General features: G+C 43.4%; 1 protein-coding gene across 1 annotated transcript in view; it reads right to left on the bottom strand.

Moving 5' to 3' along the window:
- The window catches only part of EPHA10 (EPH receptor A10), a 1,455,844-nt gene that overhangs the window by 535,125 nt on the left and 902,683 nt on the right, over nucleotides 1-18,036 (bottom strand). The window contains exon 8 of the mRNA XM_085647895.1: nucleotides 10,862-10,970. Within this exon, the coding sequence (XP_085504021.1) occupies nucleotides 10,862-10,970 (109 nt within the window). The remainder of the gene's footprint in view (nucleotides 1-10,861; nucleotides 10,971-18,036) is intronic.

Here is an 18,036-nt window from a genome sequence, read left to right as displayed (position 1 = left end):
ATTCATGTGGGATATCAGGACAAATTTAGCCTTGTCCCTAATTGAACTCCGATAGGCATGGCATCACTCCCATTGATAATCAAACCACTACTTTACGCACCCACTCCACTTAGGAAAGTGCTAATGGATTAAGTAGATCTAATGGAGTAGATCAGAAATTACTGATTGGCATTTTGAGCAGTAATACCCCAGTCACTCTAAACTGCAACCCTCCGTCACCTAACAAAGATGTCTTGAGTCTGCCCCCTGCTGCGTGCCCCTACATGCTGGTCCTGGCAGGGATACCAGCTTTAAAAAGGGATCAGCACGAGTCATAGGCCCAATTATGAAACAAATGCGCGGACTGGTTATCGAGGCATAGGAGGTTTCACATATCTGAAATAAAGGACATTATTATGGTTCGCAGAGTTGGGTGGGTCGGCGCATCCACAAAGAATATCGAGGGGGACTGTATCATTATTAACTTTCGCAGGCCAGCTCTGTTGAGACATTTATTAAGGGGTTGTGAGCCCGTAACATCCAATAGCACCAATATATGCACATTACCCCTTGGTTACTTCTACAAACGAAACCACAGGCCCTGTCCTAATGGGACTACCCCAACCCTTACCTCGAATAGGTTTCAGGCCTTGTCTGGACTGGACGCTCAAGATTGACTACCCCTCTCCAAGGTAGCGCTTGTCTCTGTTGATAGTTTCTCTCATCCTGTCTTTGGAACTAAGCCCATTAGCTCTCTGATACCAATGAAGGTTTCAGCCAGCACAGATCTTCGCATCTTTTAAGCTGGAATGTTGCGGAGCTGCACTCTAAGCTCCACCAACCCAACTGGCTGCAACTTATTAGAGAGCAAGATATTTCTTTAGTTCAAGAAATATGGGCTACCCAAGATTTATTTATTGAGGGGTTAGAATGCCATAATATCTTAGCAACATCTTCTAAGCATTGCCGATTATCTGGGGTCTATTGATTTGGGTCACCATCGCCTCTGGCGGTAGCACTAAAACCTTACGCACATATAACAACAACTTCCAAGCTATATTGTTTAACAGGGATGTTTCCTTTTTCTTAATTAATTTTTATATTAATGATTTTTATTCTGTACCAAATAGGATTTGTTTTAATCTATTTGATTTTATTGCATACTTTCAAAAATCTAAAGACTGTTTTAAGCTAACTGGAATCTGCCTAGGGGGCGATTTTAACGCTAAGCTACTGCAACTGCAGCCAAGCTTACATAGTAGCAGACAAATATGCAATAGGGGCACGGAGCTAGTGGAACATTTGAATAACCACAACCTAATTAACGTTATGGAGACTGCTGCCATTACTAAAGACAACACTTCTCCTGAACCGACATTCATCTACAATCGACTATGTTTTTATCTCCCCTGTCTTAGAACCCAGCCTGTTGAGAGCTGAAATTATGGCTATAACCTTTGGAGACCACAACCCAATTCAAATAGTACTGAGAGTATCCCCAGCTCCAGCACCAATTATAGAATGTGGTGTCAGGAATTTATTACCGATGACAGACAACCTTATATTGGTATGGCTGGGTGTTAATAACACAGACCTATTTTATAGAATGAACAGGGGGAACCTGTGCCTCATTAATTTGTGTCTGGAGGCCCAGGGTCCACACCTGAGACAATTACTACCTTTACTAAACTCTGTGGAGCCACTAAATCTCTGCTGTCTAAACCGATTGCCAAAAAACAACGAATACCAAGATGGTTCAATCGTGAGTGCTCCGCTGCCAATAGGCAGTTACGCAAGGCCCTGTCACATAGCCCAAGGAATAACTCACATGTCAAGTCCCTAAGGCTGGAGTATAAGCGGGTCATTGCCAACAGGAATGAAGAATTATTGGGTGAGCACTGGAATGCTCTCAGTAATGCTGTCAGCTTAAAAAGTGGGAATACTGCAACATAACAAACGCAACCTGGAAAAGTCACTTCTCCCTAATGTATCTATCTAGCTACCGCTCCTGAACCAGACCCCTTTAACTAAAGGGCACCATCCGGGGTCGCTATATCATTAACAGAGGTAGAGCAGGCCATATGCCAGAGCATGGGCAACAAAGCACCCGGCCCTGATGGGCTGCCCATCGACCACATTAAACATAAACCCGATTTTTGGGCCCCACTGCTGGTAAAGGTTTTTAATAACTTAACTAACGCCCCACTGCCAAAGACATGGACCACTAGCATTATTGTCCCAATTTTTAAAAAGGGTGACCGCTCCCAACCTAACAGCTATAGGCCGATTTCTTTAATAGACAACACCCTTAAAATTTTAGACAGAGTTTTATATAACAAAACTTTAATTTGGACAGATGACATTCACATTTGCCACAATGTCAATTAGGTTTTAGGAGCAAAATCGTCACAAATGAGCAGTGTCTAAATCTTAACCTGATTATAGGGAAGTACACCACTGCACAGCACTTGCCACTTTATTTAACTTTAATGGACTTGACCTCAGCCTTCGACTTTGTTAATAGGTCTCGCCTGTGGTCTATTCTCCTAGCCTATGGATTGCATGAGGCCCTTGTTCATTTTCTGGCCTACCTCTACACGGATCTGAAAGCTTGGGTCCGGATTGGTGACGGGGGCGAGGTGTCTAGTGATATCAGTGTTGGTAGAGGGGTTAGGCAAGGGTGTGTCCTAGCCCCACTCCTCTTTATCATCTACATAAATAATTTGCATTAATCACTGATCACACTCACTAACGATGTCCCCAAAATTAAAGGCAACATCCTTCCGGCCCTTCTGTACGCAGATGATGCGGTTTTAATCAAACATACTCCTAACGCACTACGCACTTTATGGATTTTATGACCGGTTAAGACCTATGTACAAACTTTAAGAAATCTTTTATAATGTCTTGTGGGCCTAGGAAACATCCACTAAACTCAATTTCTGGGGGAGACTAAAAACTAACTTGCACTGCTACTTTTCCCTATTTGGGATTGGTCTTCGCTGCGAACGGCACCTGGAATGATCACATGGTACACTGTAAAAATAAGTTCTCGAAGGCCTTTAACTCAATCCTTTGCCTCCCCCGCCCTAAAAGATCAGGGACAATACCAGCAATCCTCAAGATTTTTAAGTCACAGTGCATACCAATAGCTACCTATGGCACAGACGTCAGGGATATTGCCAAAAGCCATAGCATCCAATTAGAGGAAAATAGATTTTGTAGAAAACTCTTGGGTGCGCCTATCCCCACCCCTCAGTATATATGTCATAGGGAATTAAAATTGGGGCACATTGAAGATTTTATAAGGGCAGACCCCACTTTGTTCTGGCTAGCCATAATGAAAAACCCTGAAGCAACCCTCACAAGGAATATAATAGAAGACTGCATTTGTTGTGAGAAAGGGATGGCTATTCCATGGCCTGCTGGGGTCATTAAGAGCCTGGAAAGTGTCAATTTTAGAGGATTGTTCCTTAATCCAAATACAGCCATGTCAGTTGATAAAATAGTTCTAAGGTCAGCACTGTAAGCACTTTATAGTTTGGAAAGATTAGAGAGGGACTCAACGAAACAAACTGTTGCTAATTTCATACTCATTGAGCAATCTGAACATTGTTTACCCAGCTACATTGTGTTACCTATGTCGCACTGGGAGAGGGGTCTCCTCTTTCGCCTAAGAGCTGGGACCATATACGATATTTGCTCTGTTTTCCTCTTGGGTATAATGCTAAACTTGATTCCCTGCCGTGTCCATGTGATGGCCGCAGTGGACAAACACTTTTACATTTTCTATTTTTCTGTAAATATTATATAAAATATGCTCAGTGGCTGCTAATCACCTTTTTTTTAAAACTATCACCTATCAAGTTAATTGACGCTCTTAACCTCATACTGAAAATGGAAAATGATGAACTAATTCTGCGCGTGGGTACCTTCCTGCGATTAGCCACGGGGCTCATAAATCGACGTGTGACCCGTGAAGTACATTGCAATTTTACTATTTTTAAATATGTATTCTGATAATGCTCCTGTGTTTGTTTTTACTATGTAACTCATTTACCAACTGCTTGTTATATTATGAATTTGACACGTTATTTAATTGTCGTACTGTGATTTCATTTCTTGTATGTTTTCACTTTTATGGATACATTGCTATCCGAATAAAGTCTTTGGATTGGATTGGACTAACATTATAATAAACACTGCGATTCCTGCTACCATACTGAAAACACATAGTTCTTCATTGAATGAGATTTTCTGTTAAATTCCTTTAAAGGGTGAAGGTTTGTATGCAAATGATTGGTTTGTGGGATATGTAGGATATTCCCTCTGTTCATTTTTTCACTGGTATCTTACTATGGACTAATCATCTGGATTTGCTTTTTAAATGGCTAATGTTTCTTCACTCCAGGTACACCACCTGATAATGCAGGACTTACCTGACATAACATGGCACAAGCTGCCAGTAAAAGTTGTAAAATGTTAATAAACACATTACAAAGCAACTGTAGAAGCAGGATCAAATCTGTCTACTTACACATATAATTTAATTCATAGAATTTAAGTGAAAGTTTTATATCATGTAGCCAGAGTGTCAAACTGAAAGCTGAGAGATGTATGAAAAGCTAAATACAACTCAGAATTCATCACCAGGCCATGATGGCAACAATTATGATCAATCCACAGGTTATGAGAAATGTTCTTTGAAGCAAGCTCCGCAAAAAGTAAATGTTGAATATCTCCTTCTGTTTTTGAGGCCTGGGAATCAGGAGTTTTCATGTTTGCTCAGTCAGAGATATATTATTTGGGTTATCACATCTCCTGGAGTTGCAGTAAATCAAATTAGGCTATACTAATGGGATCTACTAGTGCTAGAACTGACAGTCTCCCTTACATAAAAGATTGGGTGATTGGGCAGAGCTGAAAATAATTTGCCTGCTTCTTCATGTTAATGTGACATATGCTCAATTTCGATGCAGCTGGGCAGTTATCCCTCCTATACTATCCCCAGTGCTCTTTCAAAGTTTTGTAAAAACAGCTTAGTTCTTGTGGAGTGCTGGTCTAGTTTATACTGGTCAAGTTTGAAGAAAAGAGATTGTGTTATCTCATGGTTTGGAAATGTATCCATTTTGGATTTCTCTCATGGAAGAGACCCTTTGAGGATTAGGCACTAGAAGGCCCACCTCTGGGCAGGCACTGCACTATACTGTAGGAAAAATATGAGGGCAAGTATGGAAATTCATATAGGATCAGGTGGAATGCCATTATCAATTTTATGACAGGATTTGTCTATAAAACAGCCACTTATTCTCTGATTACATTTTGGAAATGGAAAACTAAAGGATGGCATTCCTGGCAGAGAATGTATAGAATTCCTATCTACCTCCAGAAGAGCACTGGAAGAACACATCCTACAGTTTTCTTGTATTCCTACTATAAGAACGTGATCCTTATGAGGGAAATTCTGACTGGCTCCGCTGCAATGAGACTACCGAGGGAAAGCTGCTCTTAGAGATTGTGTACTTGAAAAAGTCCTGCATGTTATGAGTGTAGGAAGCTGGTTCTGTATATGCTATACCAAAGTAAGGTATTGTTGTGCATAGAGTCCAGTTGATCCCCAGAGGCTTACAGAGGCTTAAGTAGATAATACTAAAAGCTCTATATGTAGTAGTGTGGTCGAGCATTTAGGCTTATCAGGGGGCTGTGTTAAGGATTTGTTGTACACACTCAGGCAAACATTTATTACACACATTCAAACACTGAACCCAAAACTCTCCTGACTACTAATTTTCTCAGCTACCTTGCCTCAAAAAGTGGGGCCTGGTTAGGGGGTGGGCATCTCCAGTATCTGTAGAGACCCTGGTGAGCATATCAAAGAGTAAAAGCCTTTGAGGCTCACCACCATGAATTCTGTTCCTGCTAGGCGGTGGGTGAGAAGCTCCTCCACTCCTAAACAAGTAGAGCACAAGGGCTTCCACCTCAGGGGGTCTGAAACATGGCTGTATGTAGCAGGCTGGTATAGACCAGTCAGTTACTCACTAGAGAGTTGGTTGTTTTAACTCTAAGATGCCTTCTGAATTCATTTTGTAATAAATCCAACACTGGCATCAGCATGGGCTTATTATGATGAGGAGTCTGATTCCAAACTCCTTGGCATTCAGTGAAGCCATCATGGAGCTGTGGAGTTCGTAATGACAAACTCCCAGCTCATGTACTTGCTATGGCTCCATTGCACTTACAATGGCTCTGAATGGGCACAGCCACTGAAGGGACACATTGCTCATGTAGCTATGTCCTCACATGTGGTATAGTGCACATTGCCCTCGGCCTGTGAAGCCTGCTAGAGGGGTGCCTTACCTATGCAACAACGGGAAGTGGTGTGTGGGCATGGCACACAGGGATTTGTTCCATGTTGACTCTTAAGTTTTGTCTGCATCAAAACACACAGTCTGCAATGGGGTGCCACAATACATGCTGCAGACCTTAGAGACCCTCTACGGTCACAAGGGCCTTGGTACCACTGGTACCTTTTACAAGGGACTTAAATGTGGGCCAGAGGTGTGTCAATTGTAGCAACAAAGGTACAGTGTTGGGAAAGAACATAGGGCCTGAGAACCTGATTGGTCAGGACCCAGGGCACATTCACTCAAACAAGTGGGGGTGTTACTGCAACGGAAACCCACTTTCCTACAACAAAGAAAATTCTGGCTGTAAATAAACAACCTACCATTCATTTTTTGCTATGCTTTATTTTATTTGAACCTCTGGATTGAAGACCTCTGTTTTGGATAGAGCCTACAAAACAGGGCCAATGTCCAGGTGCTCAGTAAAAATCATATATCCTTGTTCCATCAGTATAGACTAGAGCATCTACTACTGTACGGTGACCCAGACTCTGTCTGGGCACAAGGCTGATAAAAGAATCATTCAAATATTAATAACTAACTCTTTGTAGGTCAGCAGGATTAAAAATGTGTGGGCTGCACTTTGTCTCAGGGGTCACTTAGGAAAACGGTGATGTGTAATAAATCATCCCCATAGTTTCTCACTTTTCGATCATCTTCAAACAATATTCTAAAAATCTGACATATTTGCTGCAGTCCTCCATATCTCATTCAGATGCAGTGTAACTACAATTAGATTGGGTCTTAGGTTTGGTGATCTATAATAAGTTATGCATTTTCTATCTAGATACTGTGACTTTTGAGCAAAAGGATAATCTGTGCCTAATACTGGTTAAGTAGTGTAATGAGATGTATATTTACAGCCAACACTTCAAAATGTATATCAGAACACCCAAACTATTCCCAAAACCTGCAGAAAAAAAGGCAGTGTTCAACATTCAATCTATCAAAGCCTGCTTATAACTCAACCCTCTAGAAGTGACTTTTCCCACTTTAAAACCGTTGCAGTATTCACAGAGATGTGCAGCAGGATTTCAATCCATAGGTGGCCAATTGTAATGTGGCTGGGTCAGCTACACTGTTCTGGCTACACAACTGAAATATTCGAGCGCCATAAACATTTTTTTACTTGTAAGTTCTAACTGGGATAAACCTGCTTTTTTCATCTGGCAATGTGCCATTTTAGGTAAATCAGATTAGGGACCTTGGTCTGCTTTGTGCTTTTCTAACAAAATATTTTACGCTTGTCTAAGGGCTCCTGCTTCCAGCATGGTTACTCAAAACATATTTTCGTCCATCAATTAGTGTGAAAATAAAATCATTCCTCACATCTTTTTTGAATGCATGTTTATTTTTTCATTTATATTTGATGTGGGCCCATAGGGTTCCTATTTCTTAACTGGACTGCTATTAATTTATACTGGTACACTTAACACATCAAACATTTTGATTGCCAAGCTGATCTTGCATGGATACGAAAGGTGAGATAGGAAACCCTTAGGGAAACCTTTTAAACTATACGAATTGTATTATAGGACACATCTCAACAAGACAGTTTCTTAGGCTTGAATGTAGAGGATTCCCGTTTCATTGGAACTACAATTTATATTGAATGGACTTATTTTCAATTTGTTTTCTAATATTGTAAATATCTGCAAATTGTGAATGTCCTGCAATTGGAGAAGAATATGTAGACTGGGAAGAATGCAAAATTATGTGGAAATCTGCTGCCTTAATTACTTTGGAGAAGCCTCAAGAAACCCAGTTAAAGAAGGCTGTAGTTTTTGTGACCTGTCCTGAAGAAATCATCTGCAAATATGTGTTTTACCATAAAACTTTGTTCTTTGAGGCATTTTATCTGTTTTGCGAAAAGCTAATAATTAAAGGTTCCAAGAGGTAGAAATGAACAAATAGAAAATACCACATAAGGCATAACATAAACAGCTGCACGCCACTGAGAGTTTTTTTAAGAAATAAAGTTTCAATGTTTCAAAGCAAAATGTTATAGTAACCACCACAGGGCTGTCCACATACCTTGGAGACATTGTGTCCTACTTGGCGCCTCTTCAACACATATCTGGCCTCCTGGAACTAAGTTTGGATGGCGCCTCTAAGCTGGTCCCACTAAATGTTTTAAAAAAGCAATATTATACCTCTCTCAGAATGTGGAAGTTCTGACCAGAGAAACCACCAACTTCAAGCGGCATGAGTGCACCTCATGACTTTGTCTGAGCTTCTTCAATGAGAGGTGCAGCTTTGTACTAAGTGGTAGGTTGAAATTATTTACTGGGAGACGCTCCCAACTTTCTTCCATCAAATGTCTTCATTTGTTTGGCCATAGATTGAACCTTGGTTCTGGGCAACTTTGTAGACTTCTCTTTGAAACCTTTTTAGAGTTATTCATTATCCCACTGATTTTTAACTCGATATATTTCCTCAACGACTTACTGTGGTGATTTATTTTCTTTCCCCCTAGTCTTCCCATATGCAGTCATTTCATTTTTATAACATTTTATTGCACGTTGATCTTTCTACTTTATCTACGTTTGAATGTTTATGTTCTTTTTCACATTAACTGTTATGGCTTTTGTTGGTCTTTTAAATGAATACGTTTTATCACGTTTCTACCTTGGTGATAAGGTTATACTATCCCCACCTGCACAAAATCATCAACCTGTCCTTCGAGACCGCCACCTTCCCTGAGATCTGGAAGCATGCAGAGATCAACGCCCTACTGAAGAAACCCATGGCGGACCCGAGCGACCTCAAGAACTTCAGGATCATCTCCTTGATTCCGTTCCCAGCTAAGGTCATCGAGAAGATAGTAAACACCCATCTCACCCGGCACCTCGAAGACAACAACATCCTAGACCAGTCCCAATCAGGATTCCGCAGCAACCACAGCACCGAGACCGCCCTCATCGCCGCCACAGACGACATCAAGATCCTGCTGGACAATGGCAAGACGGTGGCCCTCATCCTCCTGGACCTCTCCGCCACCTTCGACACCGTCTGCCACCTCACACTACACACGCGCCTCCACGACGCAGGGATCCATAACAAGGCCCTGGACTGGACCACCTCCTTCCTCTCTGGCAGAATGCAGAGAGTCCGCCTCTCCCCGTTCCGATCCGAGGCCTCCAAGATCATCTTTGGCATCCCTCAAGGATCCTCCCTCAGCCCGACACTGTTCAATGTCTACATGGCATCACTAGCACGCATCGCCCGACAGCACGACCTCAACATAATCTCCTACACCGACGACACTCAGCTGATCCTCTCCCTCACAAAGGACCCCCTCACCGCCAAATCCAACCTCCACCAGGGAATGAAGGCCGTCGCCGACTGGATGGAGGACAGCCGCCTCAAACTGAACACAGACAAGATGGAAATCCTCATCCTCGGATCCAACCCCTCCGCATGGGACGACTCTTGGTGGCCCACTTCACTGGGGTCCCCCCAGGCCCCCACCAACCACGCACGCAACCTGGGAGTCATCCTCGACTCGAAACTCTCCATGACCAAACAAGTCAACGCAGTTTCACCTGTTTCAACACCCTCCGCATGCTCCGCAAGATCTACAGATGGATTCCGACCAACACGAGGAAAACAGTCACCCAGGCCCTAGTCAGCAGCAGACTCGACTACGGAAATGCCCTCTACGCCGGAGCCCCATCCAAGCTCATCAGCAGACTACAGAGAATCCATAATGCCTCTGCATGCCTGATCCTCGACGTCCCACGCCGCATCCACATCACCCCCCACCTGAGGAACCTGCACTGGCTCCCCGTCGACAAAAAAATCTCCTTCAAACTCCTTGTCCACGCACACAAAGCACTCCACAAAACCGGCCCTGCCTATCTTAACAGTCGACTCTCCTTCTACGTACCCAACAGGAACCTCCACTCCGCTGACCACACCCTGGCCACGGTCCCACGCATCCGGGGAACCACTTCCGGAGGCAGGTCCTTCTCCCATCGCGCCGCCAAGACCTGGAACACCCTCCCCCTCGACCTGCGACAAACCGAAGACCTGCTGTCTTTCAGGAGACAACTCAAGACCTGGCTCTTCGACCAGTAACAGCACCTCCCCCGCCCTCCCCCCACCCAGCGCCTTGAAACCCTACCGGGTATGTAGTGCACTTTACAAATTATGTGATTGACTGATTGATTGATCAAAGGTAAATAAATCGAGATTACCATTATTGAACTTTGTTTCTGTCTGTGTGTCTATCTGTTTGGCAGCGTTGAAGGTCAATCACTGTTTAAGAATATGACCTCTCTCACCGAGAGAACATCAATCAATGCCCTGAATTATGAAATGTTGACAAAGAGTGTATACACTACAAAACCCAAAATCATAAGTCTTATTTTTAGTCTTTAAGTCAGATTTACATGCAGAAAAAATACTCAGTAATGGGAAGGAGAAATAATTTGTGGGAATTTATTTGATGAAAGAAAAGCAGTAGATATTCTCACCTCCTCCAGATCATGAGGGCGACCACCATTGAAACCAACACTATCAGAGCAGCAGATGAGACCACCACAATGATGATGACTGGATTCTGTTCTGATGAGACAAGGGCCACTGTAAAGAAAATTAGGAACACTAGTCATTGTAGAAAGGCTGCAGAGAGTAAAAAGAATGCATTTCTCAATTAAAAATATCTGTGGATTACATGAAATTATACAATAAAGACATTGCAACAAACTTTAGGCACAAGAGCATGACGGGATGAGCATATAGAAAATATATTTCTGAGAGAAAACTAGATTCGTTCTGTTGGGGTGTGCCACTGACAACCTGTGGATAATAAGCCTTGCTATACCGTGTTTCAACATCTGACACTAAGAGATTTTCCCATTTTTAAATAGCAGAGCACATCTGGCCAGACTTCTAATGAATACTAATGCCTCTCGTGGCATTTTCACATCATCAGTATAACTGGTAGGCTGATAGTGCTGTTAGCTTTTTCTCGTGTTAAATATTCCCTTTTTTATTAGTTTGAACCTCAGGGCACTCATCACTTCCCACTCATATTTTGTACTTCTTAAAAAAATCAAAGAAGCACCTTACAGTCTTCCATAATCAGTTAGCAACTTGGATCCACTACGAGGGAAACCAACACCCACTCAAGAATTTGAGAAGACTGAAGCTGATTGAAAATACCACTAATATGATGCATTTGTATATTCAGTTTATGTAAGTTAATATCAATTATTGAAAATAGAAACTATGCTAGCAACAAGAGAAAATGTTTCTTTAACATGTTAAGAAAGTGCCCCAGGCACTATGAAATCGACTATGGTTCTTGTAATTGCCCACGAATAGTAAAATTCTTGATCAATCTTGAAATTCCCCTTAAGCCATGGAATTACTTGTAAGTCTTGAAATTGCCTCTAGCTCCTGAAACCTTCCATAAGGCTTGTAAAGCTCCCTGGATAAGTCTCACTGCACACATAAGTCTTCGAGCCCTTCTGATAAGACATAAAGTTGCCCAGTGAGCCAGTGAGTAGGCAAAATTCACAGGTATTAAAATTACTAAGGGGTATATTATCAAGAACGGCGTTAAAATTATCACCGCTTTAGCGGCAGGAAACTGCCGCTAAAAGCGGCGATAATGGGCTTGATAATATGCCGCAGAGAATTCCAATAGAATCCCATGTTCTGGTGTGAACATGGGCTCCTATTGGAATTCTCTGCGGCATAATATCAAGCCCATTATCGCCGCAAAACGCCGTCCTTGATAATATGCCCCTAAATGTCCTTTGGAAAGCGGACAATAGTCTCAAGATTCCTTTAGTGAGTAAACAAAGTGGCTGTGTTAAACTGTGCTGGTTTTCTGTGCAGTTACTCTCATGTGCATTAAACTGCTGCCCTGATCGATAAAATTGACTTGGGCACAATCAGCCATGCAATAGCTGGTTTATCATTGGCATTGAATTTATGCGTGGACATAGTCCAATTACTGTTGTCTTTGTTCACTAAAAGAATTACAACAGTCTTGGTGGCCCAAAGAACAAGCATTTACAATGCAATGGTCTCGGCAATATTATAGGTAGAGCTATTGGTATTGCTCATTATTTTTTTTATCATTTTGGTATCCCTAAATAAATGGTATTGTCATTTCTATTGGCATTCGTTTTTTTTTGCATATGTGATACCTATTGTATTAGCAGAGAGAGAGTGAGGTATTGAAATAGAGAGTGAGGTAGTGAGAGAGAGTGAGGTAGATAGAGAGTGAGGTAGTGAAAGAGTGAGTTAGTGAGTGAGGTATTTTCTGACGTAGTGAGATAGAAACAGTGAGTGATGTTGTGAGATAGAGAAAGATTGAGGTAGTGAAAGAGAGAGTAAGGTAGTGAGGGATGTTGTAAGGTATTAAGATGGAAACAGAGAGTGATGTAGTGAGGTAGTGAAAGAGTGAGTGTAAGTGACTTAGTGTATTTGAGAGAGAGAGTGAGGTAGTGAGATAGAGAGAGTGAATTAGTGAGTTAGAAAGAGAGAGTGAATTTGTGAGGTAGTGAGAGAGTGATGTAGTGAAGTTTTGAGAGAGTGTGTTGTGATATAGTGAGGTAGTGAGAGTGAGATAGAAATAGATAGTGATGTAGTGATAGAGAGTGAGGTAGTGAGATAGAGAGAGAGTGCATATAATGTATTTTAACCTGCGTGATTGTTGGGAAATCTGACGTACATACCCCTCCCCCCCCAATCTTCCTGAAGAAGCTACCCCCTGTGCATTATGCGAGGCTGACTGCAAATAATCGAGTCCTGTATTTCACAAGAAGGATTGACCAATAACCACTGACAAGAAGAGCTTGTGGCCCAAAAACTTGCCCAGTGCTGTCTGCCTTGCAGAATTAGCAGAATACCTGGGTTATTGTGGATATTGATTATTGGTATAAGGTTTTCTTATATAGTTTGTTTTTTCTGAATATTCATAGGGTTTCAGAGACTTTTTATCAGTAGGCGATTTGGGCATGCGGTATTGATGTATTGTCTGTTTTTGTCATAGTACTAGAGTGCATGGCAGCTTCTGTTAATAGATTATTGTTCCTGAATATTGATAGAGTGCCTGTGAATTTTAATTAATGGGTTACTGTTTCTGAATATTGATTGTGTACGAGGCCTTGTATTGATAGGTCTGTTTCTGGATGGGGTGTTTGGGATATTGTACGAAAAGATTATGGCTTTGTTCCTTACAGGTCTGTTCCTTCATGGAATCCTTAGATCAGGGGACACCAGATTGGGCGAGACCACCCGTGGTATTCACTGGGAGTGAATCAATGTGAAAGGCCTGCACATGGCCTAGTCATTTCTATATTGTTACTGTTGTGGCATCTTGAATGCTTAGAACCAACCACTCACGCACAAAGGTTTTCTCCTTAAGCCTCTCACTGGTATAAAACTGGGAGTGGGGGATCCGAGAAGTGGCACGTTCACCCCCCTCTTCTGGGCGCTATATCTGATGCCGTTTCAGATTGAAGTACTGGATCTTACCCATAACTAAGGCCCCCCGCAATGCGGGTGGCCCCCTCAGCACAGTAGCCTGGCCTGAGAGCCCCTGAGTGAGGGGGGTGGGGCTTCAAGTTTGGGGACACTACTCCCCATGAATACTTCTGTAGCCTGGCCTGTGCAAGACCAGGAGAGACAGGCCCTCTGCAAGAAGGAAGCGGTGGGAGGTGGGGAAGGGCGGTCTGTGTGTGTGGCCTGTTAGCCACCGAGCCCAAAGTTGTGAGGCTCCCAAGAGGCAGAACTTCAGATGGTCGTTAAAACATAAAAGGAAGATAGACTCGTGAACATGTGTGACGTAAGTGAATGAGAGACTGCGGAACTGTGGGGATAAAATCACCCTAACCAGGCTCAGGGTGTTTTGTTTTAGGAAAGGAACAATGTCGGCGGATATGGTCGCTCCTGGTGACACGAGGGAGCACCTGAGACACACAGCAAAGGGCGCGTGCAGCTCTCTGCACACAGGCCACACACAGCAGCCTCTAAACACTGTTCTTCTGCATGAACTGCCAGTGTCGTATTAAACCCTAGCTTTTAACCAACTTATCAATCAGTCAAGGGCTTTTAAAGCGCTACTACTCACCCATGAGGGTCTTAAAGCACTGGGGGAGGGGGGGGTAATCTTTGCTTTAAAGACTCGTGGGGGGTGTGTAGGATGTATGACACTCTCGGACTCAAAACAAACAGAACTGAAACAGGCGGTGCTAGGAATTTTTTTTACGAAAGGCGCTGGTGGTGGTGCCAAATTTGGTTTTGCCCTTGGCGCTATTTACACAAAGCCCCCCATGTGTTGGTATGCTTGTTGGGGTGGTTGTACGCAAGGCGGATTCTAGTATGCCAATGGCTGAGAATTAAGAGCTGGCAGCAGTTGTATTAAAGCAACCTTCCACACAGCACTTAGCAGCGCTGGCGTAACTCAAAATACCCCCCTCCCCCACCGCAAGATGATATGGGGGGGCTGAGACTCCCACATCACAAATATTCAGATGTCTGGGGCTGAAAGGGGCCCTTAGAGATTGGGGGTGGCTGTGTTTGGCCCCTGACACTCCGTGGATCACTGTGCCATTCCTCTCAGGCGCTGTGCACACATGGGTGACTCCACCTCCCTCGAATCCACACAAAGGTGGCCGGGCCTGCTAGATAACAAGAGCGTGTCCGGGAGGGCCTGCGCCCTTCCACGCAGGGCTGAGAGCCGAACCCCGGGAGTCAACACTGTGGAGCCGCGAGGATATCAGCGAGATTTTGGGGAGGGGGGCGGGGCAAGGGGCATACACGAGCACACAAGCTTCTCTAAATAAAAAAAAACACATACTACTCAGGCAGTTTCAAACCCAGCAATTGCGCACACGGTAACCAAACAGGAAGAAGCAGCCACCACGGAGGCAGACACACAAACTACTGCAGAAACAGCCACACAAACAGACACAGCACACGCATAGACACATTCCAGATATCACCCGCATGACTTGGCTCGAGATGACAGGGACGCTTCCTTGGCTCGCAGCCGACACCGTGCCAGCGACAGATGCCACCGCGAGGCAGCGGTGCATAACTGGGGAGCGAACTGGTTCCGGGACAAGAGGCTAGAGAAGTCTGAAGAGAACGCACTGAAAAGGAGATGAGGGAGCGAGAAGGGAGCGAAAGAAAGGGAAGAGAAAACGAGAGAGGGGAAACGCACGTGGGCAACTGAGTTTTATGGCTCCGGCGGCCATGTTAATGTGACAACCCAAACAAGGCAGAGAAAAAGGCAAGCACACCACTGCCTTTCTCCGAGGCAAAGCAGAAATGCCTCGGAGAAAGGCAGCGGCGGTTTCGAATTCGGGGGCCTGTTTTTCTTTTCTCTCCTCTTGCCATTGGCTGGAGGAGATAATTAGAAAAGTTGCAAAAAACACGCCCCCGAATCCGAAAAGGACGGGGCCTGTTCGGAGTGACAAACCTCTTCTCCAATGGCTGGCCAGCAATCAAGAGGCCAGCCAATGGAGAAGAGGGGAGAAGAGGGGCGGGTTCAAGCCCCTCTTCTCCAAGTTATTATATTTCGCGAGCGAGACTGCGCAAGTGCAGCCTTCGCTAGCCGAGACCTAAAAAACGAGACGATTTCACAACGTTAACAATGGTTTTGCACTCTCTGATGTCAACTAACGTCCACCGTAGGAGTATATCAAGAGAACATACCCTCCAAAGTTAGAAATTGAAATCGATGAGGTTGAAATTATTTAGGTCAACTACAAACTAATAGCTGCCACAGTATTGACCGCTCATTACAGTATCTCCATCTCAAACAAGTTTGTTTATTACCACCTGTACCTTAGTCTGCCATAGGCTTTTGTGTTGCCCTCTTCCCACCAAATTTCCAGTCAGAATTGACACTTATGAAGAAGCTAAGCAGAACCAATCATATAAATATGAACGTTGTCAATTTTTTCAGGGACACTTCTCATCTCCTGTTATTTAAACTCACCGGACTCACTTTTTTACACACCTCTCAACCTTGGCCGGTCAGACTCTCAAATTTGTTGAAAGACGATTAGTTTGTTTTACCCAAGTATGATATTCGTATTCTTTTAAGCCATGCATTTGAAACCCTATTTCTAAAGCACCCGAGATAAACAGTGATTCAACTGAGATGTCAAATAAACAAAATAGTATTATTTTCGTAAATGGAATGAGACTTTTACAGTTTTTTTCCGATCTTAGAAACCATCTGAGAATACAGTGGAGGGATAGATCAATAAATTGTATATTGGTCACTTGAAAATTGTGACCGAAAATTCACCAGTTTGACTCCATGTGGTGCAGACTCTGCCGGACTCCTGAAGGTCGGCAAAGCGAGTACATCAGTAATAATGACATTTGAGATTCACAGTGAATGAATCACTCAGTAAAAAAATTAAGTTATTAATGCTATAAGTGGGTTGCTCCGTGTTGCTGCTGTTCCATATCTGGGCTGCATTAAAATCAGTCTTTTTTCATCGAACAGCAAAGTGGGTGAGTAGATATAAGACACCCTAGAGCGGCTGTCACTTATGTAAAACAGGTGAATTGAAAGCTATGTAATAAATAAAACTTGTTACCCAAGGGTGCACAACGTATGTATTTGTCTTTTTCTTCAAACAGTGTTGAATGGTTTATGAGCATCCATCCAGACCACATCCATGACCTCAACAAAAATTATCCGCAGTACAATAATGCACTGACATTGCAAGGAGCTTAACCCACCTACCCTTCCCTTCATGGCCAAGAGGTGACTCAGCGGTTTCGGGCTGGCTAAAACACATTGAATCCAGTCAGAATTCACTGTTCCAAATACAATGAGATTGATACGCTTGTCCAATAACCTCTGCTAATCCGCTGGTAACTTGGCACTGCGCAGTCAGGCTCATCCTCAGTACTCAAGTGTAAAGTATTGGCGCAACACCCCCCTCGCAACACAACGCATTTGCCCAAAAAAGACTCCACCCTGTATGCATAAAAACACTTGTCTTTGTTTTACACACGCACACTGGAATGAAAAGGAGATACATATTGTATATACACTGTACAGTAATAAGCAATTGTCAAACTTCTCTATTGAAATCAAAACAAAACACATATTCTATATACAATTTACAGTTATATGCATTTGTCTAACTTTCCCATTGCAGAAAAGTCAAACAGTCACCAGTATATGATTATGCCACGTGACGGTGCCCCTCAGTCCTTCAACTATACCAGCCAATTATACCCGTTGTGCCTATTGGCACCCTGTTGACTAGACAGCCAGAAGCACCTAACACAGAAAGAAACAGTTACTTAGTTTTGTCCATCTGGATTAGACCTCTGGGTGCCTGATGGCACTTGCACGAGTGTGGGATCACTATCCCCCCCACAGCCAAAAGGTTGTGGCCAGGGAAGCTGGTGCACTTTCCCTTCTGGAGAAATAGTTTCCCCTCAAGCGGAGGTGTGACCTGCCATATAGCCCTGAAAGTCAGCTGTAGACCGCTCAGGTCTCATCACAATGTTTTCCAAAACAAAGCACCCTGTGGTGTGGATACTGGGAGAAGGAGCCAACTAACGCAGACAGAGGTTGTGATGTCAGGCACTGTTGTCCTCCCGATCTGGAGGTCAATGACAGTCTCAGCTCCCAACTCAGGTTCCCCCAACACCC

This window comes from Triturus cristatus, chromosome 3_2, assembly GCF_964204655.1.
Source record: "Triturus cristatus chromosome 3_2, aTriCri1.1, whole genome shotgun sequence".
Lineage (NCBI taxonomy): Eukaryota > Metazoa > Chordata > Amphibia > Caudata > Salamandridae > Triturus > Triturus cristatus.
The sequence above is the reverse complement of the archived record's forward strand: the minus strand, read 5'-3'. Positions and strand labels throughout refer to the sequence as shown.